The sequence below is a fragment of the Monodon monoceros genome, unplaced genomic scaffold, assembly GCF_005190385.1.
Source record: "Monodon monoceros isolate NGI ecotype Baffin Bay Population unplaced genomic scaffold, NGI_Narwhal_1 Super_Scaffold_15, whole genome shotgun sequence".
Taxonomy (NCBI): Eukaryota; Metazoa; Chordata; class Mammalia; order Artiodactyla; family Monodontidae; genus Monodon; species Monodon monoceros.
The window spans coordinates 6133907-6155437 of record NW_021703771.1 but is presented as its reverse complement, the minus strand read 5'-3'; the positions used below and the strand labels follow the sequence as shown (position 1 = coordinate 6155437).

Below are 21531 nucleotides of genomic sequence, written 5' to 3'. Positions count from 1 at the left end.
AAGGAGAGACAGAGTATAGAGGGCTGCTGCCTGGCTTCGTCCCAGGTAAACAAGGGAGGTGTCCAAGAGCCTTCTCTGTGCCACACATTATATCCTTTTTCATACTAAGTTCTCAAAACCTGGTGTGTGTTTTATACTTAAGGAACATCTTAATTCAAACACTAAATTTTCATTATCTAAATGAGAACGTTTATTGGTTAAAGTGGAGTATAGTTCTACCAAAGCACTGAAGTTGTTTAATGAAAAAATATTTTACACTGCTTCAGTTTTTAGTTTAAGTTAAATTAATTAAAATTAAATACAATTAGAAATTCAGTTCCCTAGTTTCAGTCTCAGCCATGTTACCAGTGGCTGTTATATTCGACAACGCAGGTCTAGAGCCCACGTGAGTGGTTGGCATCTCATAGGAAATGCAGCCTCTTACAAAGCTAAGCCCCTCCCTCTCCCAAGGATGGCACCATCGTGTGAGGGTAAACCACAAGTAAAGTTAAACATATTACTTGCAGAAAACCGAAAGCAAAGTTGGCCTTAGTGTCAAGAACAGGGAGGAAGGAATCACATTCCTAAGAAATTGTAGCTGCAGACTAGCTCTTTGCAGATTTGCAGGCCAAATGCACATCACCAGAGTGAATTTGTTTCATTGAAATTTCTGGCAGTGTGGTAGGCACATGGTGCAAGTAAATTTTATCCTCCCTAGAGGAAAGTACCATAATTCTTGGCTTCACGGAATTCCCACAGAGGAGTGCAAGTGAAGACATCGGAGTCAAATATACAAGCACACAAGGAATCAAAACAGCATGTAAGAGAGCTAGAAGAAATAGCAGACGGCAGAAAGAGACTTGCAAAGCCCTGATATTGGAATTACCAACACGGATTATGGAACAGCTAACTGTGATGAAAGGAATAAGACCAGATCAAAATATCGGCAGGGAACAACAAAGTATTAAAAAAGAATGAATGAAACCCTAGCAGATTTGTAAATGAACCAAATACAATGTTTAAAAATGAAGATACAGTAATTGAAATTAAACTCAGTTTAGAAAACTGCAGATTAAAACCACAATGAGGCGTCTCCACTTACCGTTTGTTAGCTGTAAGAGGAAAGGTAGTAGGTGTCATAGCACATCTCAGAGGAAAATGGGCACACGCCGTACCGGGTGAACAAAATTAACATCATCCAGGGGCAGCGCAGCCTGTGCCTCAGTTTGTGACACCCTGGGAAGAACGGGGAACAAGAATCAGATCCCGAGGAAACAGGAGACAAACCCAGACTGAGGACTGACAAACACGGTATAAAGGAACTGGCTGTGTGCTTCAGAACTGTCATTGTCGTCAAAGACCAGAGGCTCAGGAACTCACAGATTCAGGGTAGTCAGGGAACAGCAGAACACAATGTAATATGTGGTCCTGGATTGGATCTTGCGCTAGAGGGTAAATGCACTGTGAAAACTACACTGGGATAAATGACATGTTAAAGAATGGACTGTAGAGCACATTTAAAAAAATAGAATCATTATTAAAATTCCTAAATTTAATAGCTATTCTCTGGTTATGTAAGAGAACATCCGGCTTTTAAAAAGTGCTCTGTTGTTAAGAGGTTAAATCACATGATATGTGGTTCAGAAAACATAAGTGTATATATTTTGAGAAAATGATAAAAGGGAGGGAAAAAAAACACATGAGAACTACTGTACACCACCAGATGGCTACTATTTTAATAACTGACAGTATACCAAGTGCAGGCCACGATATGGAATTACTAAAGATAACCACTTCTAATTACCATTTTGGCGGTATTATAATTACATTATTTATATAATTATACATTATTTGTATCCTTTTAAAAATTTACACTTCTATGTATTATTTTTCTTAAATTCCAAAAAATTTAAATTGATATGCCCAGTGGTTCAACATGATAAATTTTGCCCCACAAAATGACAGAACATATTTTGAACATAAGAATTAGTGAATACAGTGTATGCTATCTGGTAATTCCCTAAGCAATTTAGATTAAAAAGTATACCTTCTTGTGCAAGTGAGTTGATCTTTTGTGTTTACTTTCAGTTTTGAATCTGCTACAAAATAATTTGTCTCTCACATTTTCCTGTCATTTCTGGTATAAATTTCTAGCATCAAATATACCTTGGTTTAATTATAGGAATATTAAGCTGTGGAAAATGAGTCATTCTTTGACTAGGTTTACAGAATGTATTCCTTTTGAGGCTCTGCAAAAGGACAGTTTAAATCCACAAAGAGGGTAAATGCACTGTGAAAAATACACTGGGATAAATGACATGTTGAAGAATGAGGCTTTTGAGGCTCTGCAAAAGGACAGTTTAAATCCACAAAGAACATAATGAAAACTCTTCAGAAATTAAACCTCTGAGGACTATACATAATACTTGAAAACTTGTTGAAGAATTTTTTCATATATTTAAATAACCCACCAATTTAAATGCAAAGATGGTATTCTATGTTTGGTTATGTAATCCAACTTACTTAAACAATTTAAGATATTTCTATAAATTTCTCACCTATTTTTAAAGCTAGAGCAATTTTTACACTTTCTTATGTTAAGCATTTGCTCAGAAAGCTGTGAGTGAAACAGGAGGATTTTCTAGTCAAAGGCACTTCTTATGATAGTGTCAGAAACCTAGTGCCTTCTTTCTGGATATTTTCCATACGTACTCCAACTCTAGCATCTTATCCATTCCAGGGCACTCTCTTGTTAACAATTCATAGTAGACTAAAGTCTAAACCATTCCCAAATGCTGCTCTGTAAGTTTTAAAAGCTTTTTAATCCCATAAGATGTGGGGAACTGACACCAACATTGTGTTGCTAATGCTCAACAGTTCTGGGCACTGACGCATTTCCCTGCCCCTGCGTTAAGTACCACCGAGAACAAACACAAACGGTTGACAACTCCTACTGTGAAACAACTCCAATAGCTTACTTACCAAGATGAATTGCCCAAGGTGACTTGCTTTGGGATTTCTCATTTCACTGCGTCCACCAACCCAAAACCTGTGTCATAAACGTAGCCCAATTCTAGCCTGTTCCCCACAGTGTCTAAGACCTTGATAAAAGTGGTCCAACCCAGCCCCTTAAACCTTATAGATACCCTTTGCCTTTGCCCTCCTTGATCTCCCTCACTGCAGTTAGTCTAATAAATGTAGCTTTACTAGATCAATGAGGTTTTCTAAGTCATGTTTTGGAGACTTGACAGTTGACAATAAATAAGCCTAGTTATTCTGGATAATTTAAGGGGTATTAATAATTTAATCAATAAATTCAGAATCTTAGATTTCCATTCGTATCTTCTAACCACTATCTGGTTTATCTATACCAAAATGCATGTCCTGCCAACCCCTCAAACCTCAATTCCAAGGTTGAACTCCTTTCCTTCCCTCTTCCACTTAGTTTCCACCTGTCACCCTCATCTCATAGGGTAGCAGGAGTTGTCCTCTGCCTTTTGTGTGCCCTAAACTGTTTACTCAGAGGGAAATCTTGAAATCATGTTTGCATTTTCTTGCTCCTCCAATACTAACCAGTTTCCACATCCCACCGAGGTTAGATAAGAAATAGCAAACAAAGAGAAACAACTTGGGTATTTACCCATCAATGAGGATACTTGAAATAATGTTACATACAATGTAATGATATAGCTTTATATGTTTTGACAGAAAAATATTCACCATATTTTTGATGATAGATGGAAGAATGTATATATTATCTCATGCTTTATGCTTTTGTGCATAAACAGTGTAGAAGTCAGGCTGCCAGTTCACAAGGATAGTTCAGCATACTTACATCAATCAGTGTGATACACCGCATAAACAAAAGATGAAACTACATGAACATCTCAGTAGATGCAGGAAAAGAAATTCAACATCCATTCATGATAAAAACTCTTACCAAAGTGGGTATAGAGGGAATATATCTCAACCTAATAAAAACTATTTATGACAAACTCACAGCCAAAATAATGCTCAACAGTGAAAAGCTGGAAGCCTTCCCACTAAAATCTGGCACAAGACCGGTATGCCCACTCTCACCTCTTCTATTCAACATAGTATTGGAAATCCTAGCCACAGCAATCAGACAAGAAAAAGAAATAAAAGTTATCCACATTGGTAGGTAAGAGGTAAAGTTGTCATTATATGCAGATGACGCGATACTATATTTAGAAAACCCTAGAGACTCCACACAAAAACAACTAGAACTGACAAATGAATTTAGCAAGGTAGCAGGATACAATATTAACATACAGAAATAGGTTGCATTTCTTTACACTAACAATGAAATATCAGAAAGGGAATGTAAAAAAACAATACCTTAAAAATCACATCCAAAAAAATAAAATACTTAGGAAGACCTGACCAAGGAGGTGAAAGACTTATGTGCTGAAAACCATAAAACATTAATAAAGGAAACTGAAGATGATTCAAAGAAATGGAAAAATATCCCATGCTCTTCGATTGGCAGAATTAATAATGTTAAAATGAGCATACTACCCAAAGAAATCTACAGATTTAATGCAATCCCTATCAAATTACCCATGACATTTTTCACATAACTAAAACAAATAATCCTAAATTTTATATGGAACCATAAAAGACCCAGAATTGCCAAAGCAATCCTGAAGAGAAAGAACAAAGCAGGAGGTGTAACCCTCCCATACTTCAGACAGTACTACAAAGCTACAATAATCAAAATGGCGTGGTATTGTCACAAAAACAGAATATGGATCAATGGAGCAGAATAGAGAGCCCAGAAATAAACCCACCACACCTACAATCAGTTAATCTTCATCAGGAACATACAGTGGAGAAAAGACAGTCTGTTCAGCAAGTGGTGTTGGGAAAGCTGGACAGCTGCATGTAAATCAGTGAAGTTAGAACATACCCTCACATCACACAAAAACTCAAAATGGCTTAAATACTTGAACATAAGACATGACACCATATAACTCCTAAAAGAGATCATAGGCAAAACATCCTCTGGCATAAATTGTACCAGTGTTTTCTTAGGTCAGTCTCCTAAGGCAGTAGAAGTAAAAATAAACAAATGGGGCCTAATCAAACTTACAAGCTTTTGCTCAGCAAAGGAAACCGTAAACAAAATGAAAAGACAGCCTACAGAATGGGAGAAAATATTTGCAAATGATGCAACCAGCAAGGGATTATTTTGCAACATATACAAACAGCTCATACAGTTCAACAACAACAAAAAACAACCCAATTGAAAAATGGGCAGAAGACCTTAACAGACATTTCTCCAAAGAAGACATACAGACCATAAAAAGATGCTCAATGTTGCTAATTACTAGAGAAATGCAAATCAAAACTACAAGGAAGTTCCACCTCACACAGGTCAGAATGACCATCATTAAAAAGTCTACGAATAACAAATGTTGGAGGGCATGTGGAGGAAACGGAACGCTCCTACACTGTTGGTGGAAATGTAAACTGGTGCAACCACTATGGAGAACAGTATGGAGGTTCCTCAGAAAACTAAAAATAGAATTACCATATGATCCAGCAATCCCACTCCTGGGCATATATTCAGATAAAACTATAATTTAGATACATGCACCCCTATGTTCATAGCAGCACTGTACAGTAGCCAAGACATGGGAACAATCTAAATGTCCATCGACAGATGAATGGATAAAGAAGATGTGGTACATATATTACAATGGCATACTCCTCAGCCATAAAAGAGAATGAAATAATGCCATTTGCACCAACATGGATGGACCTAGAGATTATCACGCTATGTGAAGATAAGTCAGAAATAGCAAGACAAATACCGTATGATATCACTTACATGTGGAATCTAAAATATGACACAAGTGAACTTATCTATGAAACAGAAACAGACTCACAGACTAGAGAACAGACCTGTGGTTGCCAAGGGGAGGGGGGTGGGGGAGGGATGGAGTGGGAGTTTGGGGTGAGCAGATGTAAACTATTAGACACAGGATGGCTAAACAACAAGGTCCTACTCTACAGCACAGGGAACTACATTCAATATCCTGTGATAAACCATAATGGAAAAGAATGTAAGAAAAGAATGTTTATATATGCATAACTGAATCACTTTGCTGTACAGCAGTAATTAACACAACTTTGTAAATCAACTCTACTTCAATAAGAAAAAAATGTGTGGGGCTTCCCTGGTGGTGCAGTGGCTGAGAGTCCGCCTGCCGATGCAGGGGACACGGGTTCGTGCCCCGGTCCGGGAAGATCCCACATGCCGCGGAGCGGCTAGGCTCGTGAGCCATGGCTGCTGAGCCTGTGCGTCCGGAGCCTGTGCTTCGCAACGGGAGAGGCCACAACAGTGAGAGGCCCGCGTACAGCAAAAAGAAAAAAAAAAAATGTGTGTATATATATATATACATATATATATATATAATATATATATATAATATATATTTAAAAAGTCGGGCTGTACACTCCAGGAAACAAGATGTGGAATAAAGAAATATTCACTGTTTTTTGTTGTTGATAAATAGCTTTTATTCTGTAACTAAAGAAAAAACACCGTGAAGCCTTTTAAAGGATGAAAACAGTGAGAGACCAGATAGTGCATGCGTCTGCCCAGTAGCTATTGATTATAGAGAAGGCTTTTTTCCTTCCAGTTTGTTGAAAGGTAGCAGTGGGGGGAGGGTAGTTACTGAGACTGAAAAAATGTATTTCCTTTTTTTTTTCTTTTGGGCATGCCGCATGGCGTTGTGGGATCTTAGTTCCCCAACCAGGGAGTGAACCCACACTCTCAGCAGTGAAAGCGCGGAGTCCTAACCACTAGACCGCCAAGGAATTCCCTGAGAAAATGTAATTCTCGAATTCTTGGAAACATCTTTTTCCCAGAATATGAAATATTTCTTTCTACTTGAACTTCTGAGTTTCCAGGAGACTTTATAAGTCAAGGTAACTAAGCAGTAGTGCTCACGTACTTACATAATCACTAACGGATTCAGGTGATTTTTTTTTTACCTACCAATACTTTTCGCCTGTAAGCAAAATTAAAAAATATAAAAAAAATTTTTTTTAATTGAAAAATGTATTTTGCAGGAGAGACTACTGTTTAAAACTAGTTTTATTAAAGGATACTCCACTAGTTTACATTTGATGTTTGGTATACAGTTATAAATAAAAAGCTCATTTTAAGGAAAGCCAATTTTAAGAGGCTGAAAATGAAGCTGGTCAAGGGATTTCATTAGAAACTTAGCTGTATGGCCTGAGGTTAAAAAGGGACACTGATGCTTTGTGATGACAGTATTTGTTAATGTCTCCTGTGGTGCTGTGTGCCCAAGTGGGTGGTCCATAAATGTAATTTGAAATGAAAATGGTACCAGACTTTTTCTGTGTGGATTTAAAAGACAGGTTTGAATATGGACTTCAAATTTAATACCTCCTACCCCATGTTAAGTGAAGCTAATTAATTTTAGCTTTCTGGAATTTTGTAGCAAGAAGATCCACTTCAGGAGAATATATGTAATCCTTTCCCTCAGACTCAAGCACATGGGGCCTTTAAAAAAAACACTATATGGTCTTTTTGTCTTATAGTCTGTAAATTTGGAGGTGGGGATGGGAAAGTTAAGGACAGTTAGATTTAGTCTAAAGATGAGGAGAAGTCAGGTCACCTAGAATTGTGATAATTTTGATAGCCTTATTTAGAAAGTTATCCTGTTTATTTGAGGAACACAACAGTAATAACAGCCTTTGCAATTTGAACACCTTTGGAAGATATTGACATAATCATTTTTTCTAATACTGAGAATCAAAGCCTGTGTGTCTTGAAATTCTAAAATAAATTTATAAACGTCTTAATTTCCAGGATTCCATATGATCATTTAGTTTTTCTTATCTATTCTTCCTTGCTTTTTCATGTAATAAATGTTTATATTGATATCTAGTATGTGCCAGGCACTCTTCCAGGTACTAGTGACACAGCAGTGAACAAAGCTCAAATATTCCTGTCCCCATGGAGCTTACTTAGTAGAAGGAGAGAAATAAGTATGTCAGGCGGTAAGCATTATGGAGAAAAATAAAGTGCCAAGGGAGAAGCCCTGCAGACCAAGGTGACAGCAGGTGCAGAGTGGGGTGGGGGAGGGGGACTGGAAGTGGAAGAGGAAGGGCACGTCATCAAGGTTAAGGACTTCAGGTTTTACGCTCAGATGCAAAGTCTAGAAGGTTGCGAGCAGATGACTTGATGTGATATGTAGACCAGGGCCTGGCAACCTTTTTCTCTAAAGGACTGGATAGTCAGTATTTTAGGCTCCATGAGACCTACAGTAGGGTCCACACTGCTCAGCTCTGCCACTGCAGCACAGAAGCTGCAGTACACGGTACGTTACGGATGCCGTGGCCGTGTTCCAGCAAAACTTACAAACACAAGGAACGGTCTAAATGTATCCTTTTGGGGTAAAGTTTACCAGCCCCTGAGATAGACCATAATAAACCAAGGGCAAAGGCAAGTTGAGAGAACTTTTGCAGGAATCCAAGGCAGAGCTTATGGTGGTGGTGGAAGTGGCAGGAAGTGGTCAGATTCTGGGTAGATTTTGAAGGTAGAGCCAGTGGGATTTGCTGAGGAGTCGAGTATAGCATATGAGAGAGAAAGGGGTTATGTGTGTGTTTTTAGAGTTTTAATTAGAAAACAGTGCTTAATATTTTATATTCTGTATTTGATGATATCTAGAATAATTGTCTTTTAAAACCTATTTGCAACTTTCAAGGCTGTCCTTTTTTTTCCTTTGAACCTGTTTGACTTTGTTCTTGGTATTCCATCATAAACTGAGAACTAATAAGAAACCTAATAACTTCTCAGTCTACCGTTGTTTACCGCACATTTTTTCATTAGGTTTCCCTTATGGCTGAAAGCACATGTGTAGTTGTGGTGTGGTGTGCAGGGTCAAGGGAGAAAGCGAAATTAAGATGTTAGCATGTTAGCTTAATCTATGGGTAGTCCTAAGTGAGACTTATCAACCATATGAAAATAATATACAGAGCCTTCTTATTTTGGTAATGTGCTTTTATAAAAATGTTTAAAATGAATAATTATTGGGGAAGTACAAACTATTAGATAAGGTCTTGGACCATATGTCCTGACTTCACTATTTCTTTTACTACCATCATTCTTCAATGATGGCACAGTTATCTTCTCTCACTTTCTCTTCAGCTAATCAGTTGCTAAGAGATGCAGAGTCTGTTGCCATAGTGACCCTCACGTCTCACCTAAATGACATGTCAGATGAATTGCTGAGCCTTTTAACTAGTGGTCCACTCTGATCCACACTACACAGTGCTGTTAGCCTAATTGTTCTGAAGCAGTGGTTATCGAAGTTTCATGTGCATCAGAATCACTTGGAACGCTTGTGAAATACATCGCAAAATTTTTGATTCAGTGGATCTGAGGAGGGGCCCTAGAATTTTCTGACGGTTTTGGTCTGCAAACCACACTGTGGAAACCGCTGTTCTCAAGTCCTCTGACAATGTCATTCCTCCACCAGGAACCTTAAGTGCTGCCCTGTACCATCTGATAACTTCAGCCGAGGACTGAAGGATTCCACTCTCTAACCCGTCCTGCATGTTTCCAGCCTTTTTTCATACACTTCCTGAACGTGGCCATCTTTTCCATCTTTGCTTTTCAACTGTTTGTTCTTGGAATGTCACAGCCAATTTCTGCCCATCTCCTCCCATCTTTGTCAGTCAGAATCCTGGCCATTTTACAAGGCTTCTTTCAAACCTGACTTTCTTTTTTGAATCTCCAAACATGTGTGCCGTTTCTCTTTTTTTCATTTGAATCCCCATAGCATTTATACTTCTGATGATATGACCTTACTCTGTCTTAATCTATCTTCATCTATGTATCTTATCTCTGTCCTACCCTTTTATAGGAACGTGTAAGCTCCTTGAGGATAAGAAAACATATAGATGTATATGAGTATATTTTTCTGCCTTGTTCAACCAGCATTTGTAGAATTGAACCACCTTTAAAACTTGTTCCTTTTTTTCTTGCTCTTGTTAAAAAATGTTCTTAAAGTAACATAAGATTGATATCTACCTAGTGTCTTGTCGCTTCCCGCTCACTTTATCTGTTGGAGGAAACCCATCATATTTACTTCCTTCTAAGTACCTACTGACCCCTTTTCTTTGGATTAATTGCTTTCTAATTGTGCTGTTCAGCTCTAATGTTATAATTTCTGTTCATTGGACTTCTGATGCATTAGAAACCATATCTTCTTTCTTGATTTCCTTCCCAAAGCTCTTAGTTTACCTAGAGTTAAAGAAAAGAAATGCTCTGCGTAAAATGTATATCTGAAAAGTATTATATCCTCCCAATTGATAGAATTGATGGGTTTGTGCTTAGAATTCTACGGAAGGCTTCATTTCTTTTAGAACTTTCAAGGCATTACACCATCTGTGTTTCATTTTTGACTGGTGAGAAATCCAGCGCCAGTCTGTTTCTTCTTTTGAAGTTAACTTGATAGTTTCAGTTTTCTCCATTTTCCCCTTGGGGAGCTCTTGGTCATTAGCTGCTGGATATCTTCAGTTCATCATCTGTCTCCTCTCATATTTGGTATTTTCAGCGTACCATTTTGCTCTAGATTCTTGGATATGTATTCAGCTTTATCTTCAAACTATACCCGGAATTCTTTATTTCATGTAACAGATTTGTACTTTCCTTGAGGTACTTTATGTGTCTCATTTTTCTTTTTCAAGCATCTTTGTTTTATGGATGTGATATCCTCGTCAATATGTGAAGATACTAGACATTTTTCTTAATCGTTTCCTTTAAGTAAATTACAGTTCAGTTCATCGTGGAGCATTTCTGTTTATCTTGTTCTTTCCCCTCGTGCTGATCGTTTTCTGTATATATCTGATGATTCATTCATATTTATGCTAGTTTGTATTTAAGTATCAGGAACCTGGGAACCCTCATCACTGGGGACTTTATGACTGGGGTTTCTTGATCCTTAAGTTATATTTTAAAGTAAATGAGAAGGAAACCAGTTGTTTTACTGGAGACCTTTTAAATGTGACGTTCCATCGTCCAGAATATTGCTGAGGTCTCCCATCACTGGGTGGCCTTCCTCCCATTCTCTTTGCTGTTAAAAGTTTGCTCCTGGGGCTCCCCTGGTGGCGCAGTGGTTGAGAATCTGCCTGCCAATGCAGGGGACACGGGTTCGAGCCCTGGTCTGGAGTGTGTGCTCCGCAACAAGAGAGGCTGCGATGGTGAGAGGCCTGCGCACCACGATGAAGAGTGGCCCCCGCTCGCCGCAACTAGAGAAAGCCCTCGCACAGAAACGAAGACGCAACACAACAAAACTAAATAAATTAAAAAAAAAAAAAAGTTTGCTCCTGGCTTTATTCCTGCTCCATAACTTTAATGAGGTCCTGGGAAACAGGACAGGAAACAAATGACTATGCTCAGTCTACTCTCTTGAACCAGAAGGCTTTGTGTTCAACAAGTTAAAGTAGTCCTTCATGGTTAAGTACTGTGAACTTATAATCTTTCACTTGACAAATAATAACTGTGTTGATAGCCTCATTCCACTTAATTCTACCCATCAAATGGGCAGAGCAATATTGAAGTTAGAGTGATGAGATAGAATTATTATTTAAGAATCCTGCTTGATCTCCAGCATCTGTATTTGACTCCAGATAGGTGGAGAGGAAACTAAACTTTTAGCCAGATGGCAGTTTATTAATTTACCATAGGAAGTATAACCATTAAGGAAACTAGAGGCTCGGGGCTAGTGAATTCTCCATGGAGGAAGGAATCTGGAAAACCAGATTTATAGTCACGTAGTTTCTAGGTGGGCCTGGAGTCAGAAGAAGGCCTCACTGACATTGGCTGGTATCATCCAGCTGAGAAAGCCTTATGTATTGTGACCGTTGTCAAGTGAGGTTGCCGTGCAGACCAGAAAATTAAGTATTGATCAGAGCATATTTTTCTTGGGTTTTGCTTGAGATCCAGAAAGTCTCTTACTGTCGAAGTTCTTTTTCTAGGTGACATTTTGATTGTGTTGATGACAGTTCAGCTAGGACAGTACACTGAAGTGAACTAGGTGTAAGGTTTCTCAGTTCTTCGGAGACCACTCTGAAGACAGCCCAGGTGATTTTGTAAAACTTCTCAGCCACTTTTTATAGATCCTTGCTTAAGGATGCTGTTTCCTAAAATATCAACCTTTTTTTTTTTTTTTTAAGCACATGTAGAATTCTCAGAAGTTCAGTTTATCTTATCACTATCCATCAGAAGTACATATTATCTCAATGACACTTAGAAAGAAACTGATACTTAGAAGTTAAATGATTCCAGAATCTCACAGTAAATATAAGTGGCAGACTCAAGAACCAAGTCTCAATTTTCTATCTCTAATATTTTCTGCTATACCCCTTAAATTACTATCATTTTATGAAAAAGATAAAGTAATAGAAAGCAGTTGTTTTATATTTTACTATCTTGGACAATTAAGAGTAATAGTAGGGCTTCCCTGGTGGCACAGTGGTTGAGAGTCCGCCTGCCGATGCAGGGGACACAGGTTCGTGCCCCGGTCTGGGAAGATCCCACATGCCGCGGAGCGGCTGGGCCCGTGAGCCATGCCGCTGAGCCTGCACGTCTGGAGCCTGTGCTCCGCAACGTGCTCCGCAACGGGAGAGGCCACAACAGTGAGAGGCCCGCATACCGGAAAACAAAAACAAACAAAACTAAAAAAAAAAAAGAGTAATAGTAAATGGAATTAATTTAGAGTTTACTAATACAGTTTAAGATTGTGTCTACGTGTTATGCTAATGCTTACCTTTGTACTCTCTTTTATAAGTGGGGTATAGCCAATTATTTTTATATGGTCAAGACAAATGAAATTAGGTGCATTCTTTCTTAAAGGAGCAATACATATTTTAGCATCTTTGAAATACATTAAACTTACTTAAATGTAATCAGAGCTCAACACAGATGATACTGGTTCTTAAAATAGTCACTATAAAAAGTTACTCTTTAGTACAAAACATGTGGCAAGTGCTATCTTTATTAGCCCAGTACAATTTATATATCCATAAAATATAATAAATCAATTTCCTTTAGAATTTCTGTGATTTTTGATGTTCACCAATTCTTTCTTTCCCTTTTACCCAGCTCCTGCAGTGAGATTTAACAAAACATTATTAAACTGTATGCCATTTGTTAAGTTTCAGATGAGCATACAATTTTGGTTTTTATTACATATTTAAATTTTTTCTGCCCTCCCTTATTTGTTGCTGGTTGCTCAGATCTTTTTGTGCGTATATATTTCACATGCTGTAAATCCATTTGACAGTAATTCACTGGCATTTTACTCCCCAGAAGCTCAGATCCAGCCTTCCTTTCATCCCGACAGCTCGTGTTTTCACTTGGATTGTTTCCTGGTTTGATGAACCTCTTCCTAAGCTCAGTTCCCTCTGCCAGCCTGCAGTGCACTCATGTTATCCCCTTTGTTAAGACCATTTGGTAAATAATTCCTAATCATATCACAATAAAGCCTGAGATCCTTAGCCTGTTTCCAGTTAAGATTTGTGTGTCTATTGTATTCAATAGTAGCAAGACCCTAATCAGAAACCAAAGTTAGCACAATCATGGGCAACCATGAGAAAGGAAGTGGTGTTCCAAATAGTCCAATCTTCTCCCAGTTTTTTTGTCACTAGTCAAACAAAGAAATTGCTTTAAAATTCTCTGTGGTACATGAATTTTCCCAAATGCCCTCTCTCTGTATGCACATGTAACATAAGGATTTGTTTTATAAGTAAAGTACAAATATAGAGTTAATTAATTCTAAGCTGATTTCAAGTGAAGGTGTAACATGGTGATGACATAATGGTGGCTTAAATCAGCGCTAAGTATTGTTTTTCAAAATATATTTAAAGTAGAAGGTGCTGTTTATTATAGTTAATGAGCAAAGTTATGTTAGTGGCAGTCAGCATACATTAACAATGACATGACCAGTGGTCTAAAAAGAAACAAGAAATAAGTAGTATAAAACCTATCAGGTATATTTATAAAGGCGGCTGTTACATGAGAAACAAGTTTAATTGCACTTTCTGTTAGTTACGCATCTAGTTTGATGATGCGTGAGAACAGATGGGGGGAGGATGGTCGAAGCGGGATTTTGATTCTATTCATACGCTCCAGGTGCTTTCTTGGCTCTTTTAATCCTGACCTTTACTGTACGGCCACTTTGTCTGAAGAAAAAATTTTGTCTGAACCCCTATTTTTAGCTTTTCATTGTAAACATGCACTCTTTGGTGTAATTGGAAGTTTATGTGTCCCTGTGAGGAATAAGAGCCAGCAGTCTCCTGAACAATTCCGGATTTAGAATGTACTCCCTAAATTGAGGAATTCACATTTACTTTGAAGGCCGAACCAAGTTCGAAATACTGTAGTGTTTTAGATAGCAGTAGAAACACCTCTCTAGATCTCCTAGATATCTGTGATTCAGGTGGGCAGCTGGGAGGTGGCAGATGGTGTATTCAGTGTGGAGTTAACACTCAAACATAAAATATATGCATGGGGATTATTAACTAAAATTCCTCTGTGGACATATGCCACTTTATACACATATAAATATAATGACACATATACATATAAAGATAACTTATAAAAGCTGTTACATATTTTTTCAACAACAAAGCAGAACACTAATGATGTACATTTTTTTCTTATTTTAGAAGGCTTGCATCAAATCTCCAGCCTTTGAAAGTGGTAAACATGTAAAATAATGTGATAGGAAAAATATTTAAGATATGTTTTTTTGTGGTGGGGAAAATAATCAGCAGGTAGAGCCAATTTGAAATGTCACTGAGTGGATTATTAGACCCCCTGGGAAAAGTGATTTGATTCTACTTGCTTTTGCCAGCTCAGCCTTTGTCTTGTAATCCCTGTTCTGGCCTTGAAATTTCTGGTTCGCTCAAGTTCTGACCCCCCAAATACCTTTAGGTATGGAAATGAGTAATAGAACTTTTTATTTTTTAAGTTTAGAGCATTAGCAATGTTGAGAAGGTTGAATAACTTTTTAAAAACAGGTTTGTGGGCTTCCCTGCTGGCGCAGTGGTTAAGAATCCGCCTGCCAATGCAGGGGACGCAGGTTCAAGCCCTGGTCTGGGAAGATCCCACATGCCACGGAGCAGCTAAGCCCATGCGCCACAACTACTGAGCCTGTGCTCTAGAGCCCGCGAGCCACAACTACTGAGCCCACACACGCCACAACTACTGAAGCCCACGCGCCTAGAGGCCGTGGTCCGCATCAAGAGAAGCCACTGCAATGAGAAGCCCGCACATCGCAACAAAGAGTACCCCCCGCTCACTGCAACTAGAGAAAGCCCTTGACGCAGCAACAAAGACCCAACTCAGCCAAAAATAAATAAATAAATGAATAAATAAATTTATTTAAAAAAAAACAGGTTTGTACTTGTACAGTAGAGCTCATGTAATGCTTAAGCCATGAAAGATACTGTTGATGTTTTTAAAATAACTGTGAACAGGCATTTTTTACAGCCCGTTCCGTTCTTCATTTCAAATTGGTTATTTTTATTTAAAGGTATATGGCTGTGCAGCAGGTATCCTTTTACTGAATTATACACACTTAAATTTCACCAGATTCATTTGTATCTGTTTTGACTGTAGAGACAGAAGAATAATGAACACGTACAGAGTAGTCATGATGCTAATACCTAAGCGAGTATTTTCCTCACTACTGGTGTGCACATAATCTTCTAAAATCTTAGGATGAGTTTTTATTGGCACACCATTTGAGCAGGTCTTGAAAATTGTATTCTTTATCATGGTCTTAGTATATCTTGAAGAAGAAAATGGACATTAACTGCCACTCTGCAACCCTCGCTTGGTCTTCAGGATGAGCCTATCAGGAAGTGTGATGACAAGCAGAGTCTCGTGGTTCAGACTTGCCCGTTCACATGGCAGAGAAGTGACCAAATGATACCTGACGTCAAGTCTGTCAGGACCAGGGCCTGGACTTGCTTTGTCGTGCTGGACGTTTAAGTTATACTTTCATTTTCGAGGCATATTCAGAGCATCTTGTTTTGACATCCTTGGAATTTTCTCAGATTTTAGTCAAACGAAATTAGAAAATGTATTATTTAGCAATATGATTTCAAAGTAAAATATCCCCTTTTTAAAAAGTTTAGTTTTTCAGCAGTCACACTGAATATGAATGCCAGGTATTCTGATGGGTACTGTGGAATATTCAGGCCAATCCAGTGGAAAAAGTGGCAAATTGAGTGCGTTGTATTACTGTGAAGCACCTTCTGTGATCGAGGAGAGAATTTGCTCTGGGGCAGAGTGGCTGACCAGTGGCTTTCCTGCAGGGAGGCGTCTCTGCTGCCTGAGCTCTGGCGCCTGGTGTGAGGCCGTGATCTGGGGGCAGGGACTGTAGGACAGGAGAGAAACATTTGTCCCTCCCCTGCTGCTCAATACCTTTTTGGTTTTTCTTAGGAAGCTTGGAATATTCCTCTTAGACTTTTGTGTTGAGAAAGAGAATGAGGAATACGAAGGGGGCCCTTGGGGATCAGAGGATCCACATTAAATTGCTGTCCTGCTCGTGAGAGGAAGGTGCTTCTCTGTTAAATGGCATGTTTTCCTGCCAGAAGCAGAGGCTGTCTGTCCAGCTGGGCATTGAGCCATCCGGAGGGACATGCTGAACTGTAGGGGAAGGGAGGGGAGGGTTGGGATAAAATAGAACCTAATGCTACTTTTCAGAAATCCATGGGACAAGTGGTTTTCATAAACAAGTATTTCCTTAGACTTCCTTTACTAGATATATGTATAAAGGACTTCGTAAACTAATGGAAACAATGTATTTGGATAAAATAGTATGGAGTCTCACACAAGTAACCAGTCTGCCGATTTCTCTTTAAAAGTTATTTTTTTTTTGAAGGAGAAAAGTAAGTGATTTCTTTTTAAATTCAAGCTATAATGCTATCTAAAATTCAGACAGTAAGCAAATCAGTAAATAATGATTTTTCTGTATTTCTTTATAAGCAGCGGCCATTTTTTCAATAGCATTCTTAAAAAGAAAAAAAAGCTCAAAAAAATCTCTCAGTTGGATTCTTAGAAAAGAATGCTAACCACATCTGATTACTTTCTTCATTCTTCATCAGGAAAACTTTGTTTTGTTTTAGGATGTGTCTGGCATTCCAGGTTAAAATGCTTTTTCTATTTCAATTACACTGAACTAGCCAATATAATTTTTTACACCTTAGAGCTGGGGTTACATTGGTGGCATTCACTTTTAAAAATATGTCATATTAGTTGATAATTTAAACTATATTAAGGTGATTGCAAGAGTGGGCTTTGGAGATAGTCCTAGATTTCAATCTTGTCTCTAACACTGATAATTAGTCTTGGTTAATAACCTTTTAGGTCAAGTATTAATAGTCTATTTCAAGAGAGAAACTACCTCACCCTAGTCCTTTATTTGCTTTTATAGATCAGTGTACTGTCACCCGGACCTACCTGTTCCTTCACAAGTTCTGGTTCTTTAGTGCCGCCTACTACTTTGGTAACTGGGCCTTTCTTGGGGTAAGTACAGGTGTCCCAGGGATGCTGTGACCATTAGTGGCCTGTTTTGGTCACAGCAATGCTATTGGGTTTTAAATTTGGTGCTTTCTGGATGACTTCAGGTTTGAGAAATAACATAAGCTCGTTTACATTTGCAGGTGTTCGTGATTGGGTTGATTGTCTCCTGCTGTAAAGGGAAGAAGTCGGTCATTGAGGGGGTAGATGAGGCTGACTCAGACCTGAGTGATGAGGAACCCTCTGTCTGATGGCTTCCGTTGCACAGGTTTACTAAGCTGACTCTGCATCTCTTGTGCATTTGTAAAGTGTCAAGCTAACATTAGGATGTGAACTGACTAGCTTTCATCAAAAATGGGAGCATGGCTATTAAAAAAAAAAACTATATTTTTTATGTTTTCTGAAGTAACATTATTGTATCATAGATTAACATTTTAAATTGCTATAATAATACTATGTAAATATAAAAGTACCAGCCTTGTGAGGGAATGTTTGTGGAAATTTTTTTTTCCTCTAGTGTATGATAGTGTTGAATTGATAAAAAATCTTCCAGAATTAATATTCCCTTTGGTCACTTTTTTAAAACATAATAAATCACTTGTATCTGTGCCTTTGGGTCTCTAGAGTACTGTGGAATTTTCAAGTGTCTATATCTGATTGATTGTTGAAAAATAATATTCACAGTATAGCTGATAAATAAATGTTATTCCACTATGCAGCTTGTTTTCTATTTTCTACATTAAATCACTAGCGCCATTGAAATAGATTTCATGAACAGATTTCAGGCTGCTTGGTGTGCCAAGGTATATTGTTCAGACATTAGTCCATTAGATATCTTATCACCTCTACAGTATTTAAGGCATATACATTGTTATAAATAACCTGAAAAGTTGTATTCCAACATAAATGGGAATATTATCAAGAATAAGTAATCCTGAAAAAAATCAGTGTACTGATCAGTTTAAGATATATGACATCATATTTTAGCTTTAAAGATACTTTCTCATTCTAAAGATTTAGAATTTGCAAAAGATATAGGGAAAGCTATATACTATCAATAGGGTATTTTGAAGGCATTCTGGATGCTGAGATTCTAGTTTACTAACACAGGCAAATTAGAACTCATGAAAAGCACATATTTTGATCCTGGAAGTAGAATACCATTAAGTTTCTGAAAAAGACTTAGGAATTAACAACCATCTCCCATTCAGTTCATCTCTCTCTTAATTTTTGTGTCACTTTGCTCTCATTCTTTGTCTCTGGATAGACCTCCACACCCTTTATGTTTGGCACCTTTGATGTTATTCACCAAGATTCCATTCCCTTCTGTTCTTATTTCACATTTTCTTTTTGGACAATCTCATACACCCTCAGTTTCCAAACTTTTACTTACCTGTTAACTAGAAATTACTACTTCAATTACAGCATGTTGATAATTGAACTCCTCGTTTTTCTGGTCATACCAAGCCTCCTTCTTTATTCATTTTTTTGACAGATGGCACTGGCACATACCTGGTTGCCAAAACCAAAACTCAAGCAGACCTCCTTATCTCCTGTGTGTACCTGGCCCATCACTAATCAGGCCATGTTGATCTCTGCTTAACTGTCCTTCCATTTTCCCTCTTCTCCATTCTTACTGTGTTACGGACTGAGTTGTGTTCCCCTCTGCCGCCACAGAAAAACTTCCGTATTGAAGTCCTAACCCCTAGTAACTGAGACTCTGACTGTATCTGGAGATTGGGTCTTTAAAGAGGTAATTAGGTGGCACCCTGATCCAGGATGACGGGTGCCCTTATAAGAAGAGGAGGAGACATCGGGGATGTGTGTGCATAGAGAAAAGGCCACGTGAGGACCTGCAGGCCAAGGGGAGAGGCCTCTGGAGAACCCGACCCTGCCGGCACCTTGATCGTGGACTTCCAGCCACCAGAACTGTGAGAAAATAGGTTTCAGTTTATGCCCCCCCCAGTCTGTGGTATTTTGTTATAGCAGCCCAAGACTTCTAACACACACTGCTTCTTAATTTCCTCACTGGGCTTTCTGCTGAGTCCCAACTCCTTTCAATCTTTCCTTGACAGTGAAAACACAAATCAGATGATGACATTTCTTTGCTGTGAAAAGCTTTCTGTTATTTCAGAATGAAATTCATAGCTTTCATGTGACATCTAAGGCCGTTCTGGTGTGTGTCCTACCTACCTATCCAGTTTTCACTGCCATCCCCACAGATGTCTCACCATTATCCAAACGGCTCTGATTTCTCACATCCCCACTCTGCTGAACTGTCCCTTCTGCCTATGACACACTTCCCCTCCTCTTGTCTCCTAAGAGAATCCTTACTCTTCAGATCTCAGCCGTGACGTTATCTGGTCAGTTACCCGCCCTAGTCTCCTAGGCACAGTTAGGTGCTGTCTTTTCCCTGCTCACAGGGCTCCCTGTACAGTGTGTTGTGACTGTTACCTTCAGGGCTGCTTCCTCTGGGCTGCAAGTCCTTGAACACATATCTGGTCGTTCAACTTTGACCCTGGTGCCAGAGCAGCTCCCTGCACTTGGAAAGCACTCAGTTGGCAGGCGAATTTGCTAATTCAAAGCTTTATGGGAAAAGAATCAAGATGCCGGAATAGAAGGACATGGAGTTCACCTCCTCCCACAAATACATCAAAAATACTCATACATGTGGACAGTTCTCACAGAATACCTACTGAACGGTGGCAGAATATCAGGCACCCAAAACTGCAAGAAAGATCTCCACATAAATGGGTAGGACGAAAAAGAAAAGAAATTGGGATGGGACCTGCGCCCCTAGGTGGGAGCTGTGAAAGAGCAGAAGTTCCCACATCCTGGGAAGCCCCTTCACTGGCAGAGAGATCAGCCAGGACAGAAAGGGAGCTTCAGAGGCTTAGAGGAGAGCGTAAAGGCAAGTTGACAGCAGGCAGAACAGAAAGAGAGCTGCATAGATGGTCCATGCCATTGCCCTGCACATGCCAGCCTGAGACTTGTTCGCTGTTGCGTGTGGGTCCGGGTGCTAAACTCGGACTTTAGAGGACAGACCCAGGGAGAGGGCTGGCGTTGGCTGTGCAGAGACAGCTTGAAGGGGCTGGCGTGTGGTATGGCTGCAACCAGGGGTGTACATGGAAGAAGCTTGGGCCTGCCATAGAAGTGAAGCGCCTTCATTAAGTGGTGCATGAAGGGAGGGGCCACACAGGCTACAAAGGGATGTTTCTTCATAAAAACAACCCTCCAAGAACACAGTTTCTCCTAAACTCATAGAATCAGAAATACAAGTAAAATGAAGAAGCAGAGGAACCACTCCCAATTAAAAGATCAGGAGAATTCCCCTGAAAGGACAATGAAACAGACCTCTTCAGACACCAAGTTTAAAAAAGATAACGAAAATACAGAAGGAATTAAAGTTTATTGAGGGAATTCCCTGGTGGTCCAGTGGTTAGGACTCTGCATGCTTTCACTGCTGAGGGCCCACATTCAATGCAGGGATCTAAGATCCCACAAGCTACGTGGTGTGGCCAAAAAAAAAAAAAGATTATCGATAGAGATGCAAATTACTGTAAAAAGGAACTAGAAACCATAAAGAGGAGCCTAGAAAAAATTAGAAAACTCATTTCCGACACAAAAGCTGAGCTAAAGGCAATGAATAGATTGAATAATGCAGAAGAACGAATAAGTGATCTGGAAGATAGAATAATGGAAATCATCCGATCAAAATAACAGAAAGAGGGCTTCCCTGGTGGCACAGTGGTTGAGAGTCCGCCTGCCGATGCAGGGGACACGGGTTCGTGCCCTGGTCCGGGAAGATCCCATGTGCCACAGAGCGGCTGGGCCCATGAGCCATGGCCGCTGAGCCTGTGCGTCCAGAGCCTGTGCTCCACAACGGGAGAGGCCACAACAGTAAGAGGCCCACATATCGCAAAACAAACAAAAAAACAGACAAATGGAAAAAAAAA

General features: G+C 39.2%; 1 protein-coding gene across 1 annotated transcript in view; it reads left to right on the top strand.

The window, feature by feature from the left end:
* Window positions 1-18184, top strand: part of LMBRD1 (LMBR1 domain containing 1) — a 115974-nt gene extending 97790 nt beyond the window's left edge. Inside the window, exons 15-16 of the mRNA XM_029223681.1 lie at window positions 17490-17581; window positions 17719-18184. Of these exons, the coding sequence (XP_029079514.1) occupies window positions 17490-17581; window positions 17719-17826 (200 nt within the window). The 3' untranslated portion in view covers window positions 17827-18184. The remainder of the gene's footprint in view (window positions 1-17489; window positions 17582-17718) is intronic.
* Window positions 18185-21531: the final 3347 nt, after the last annotated feature.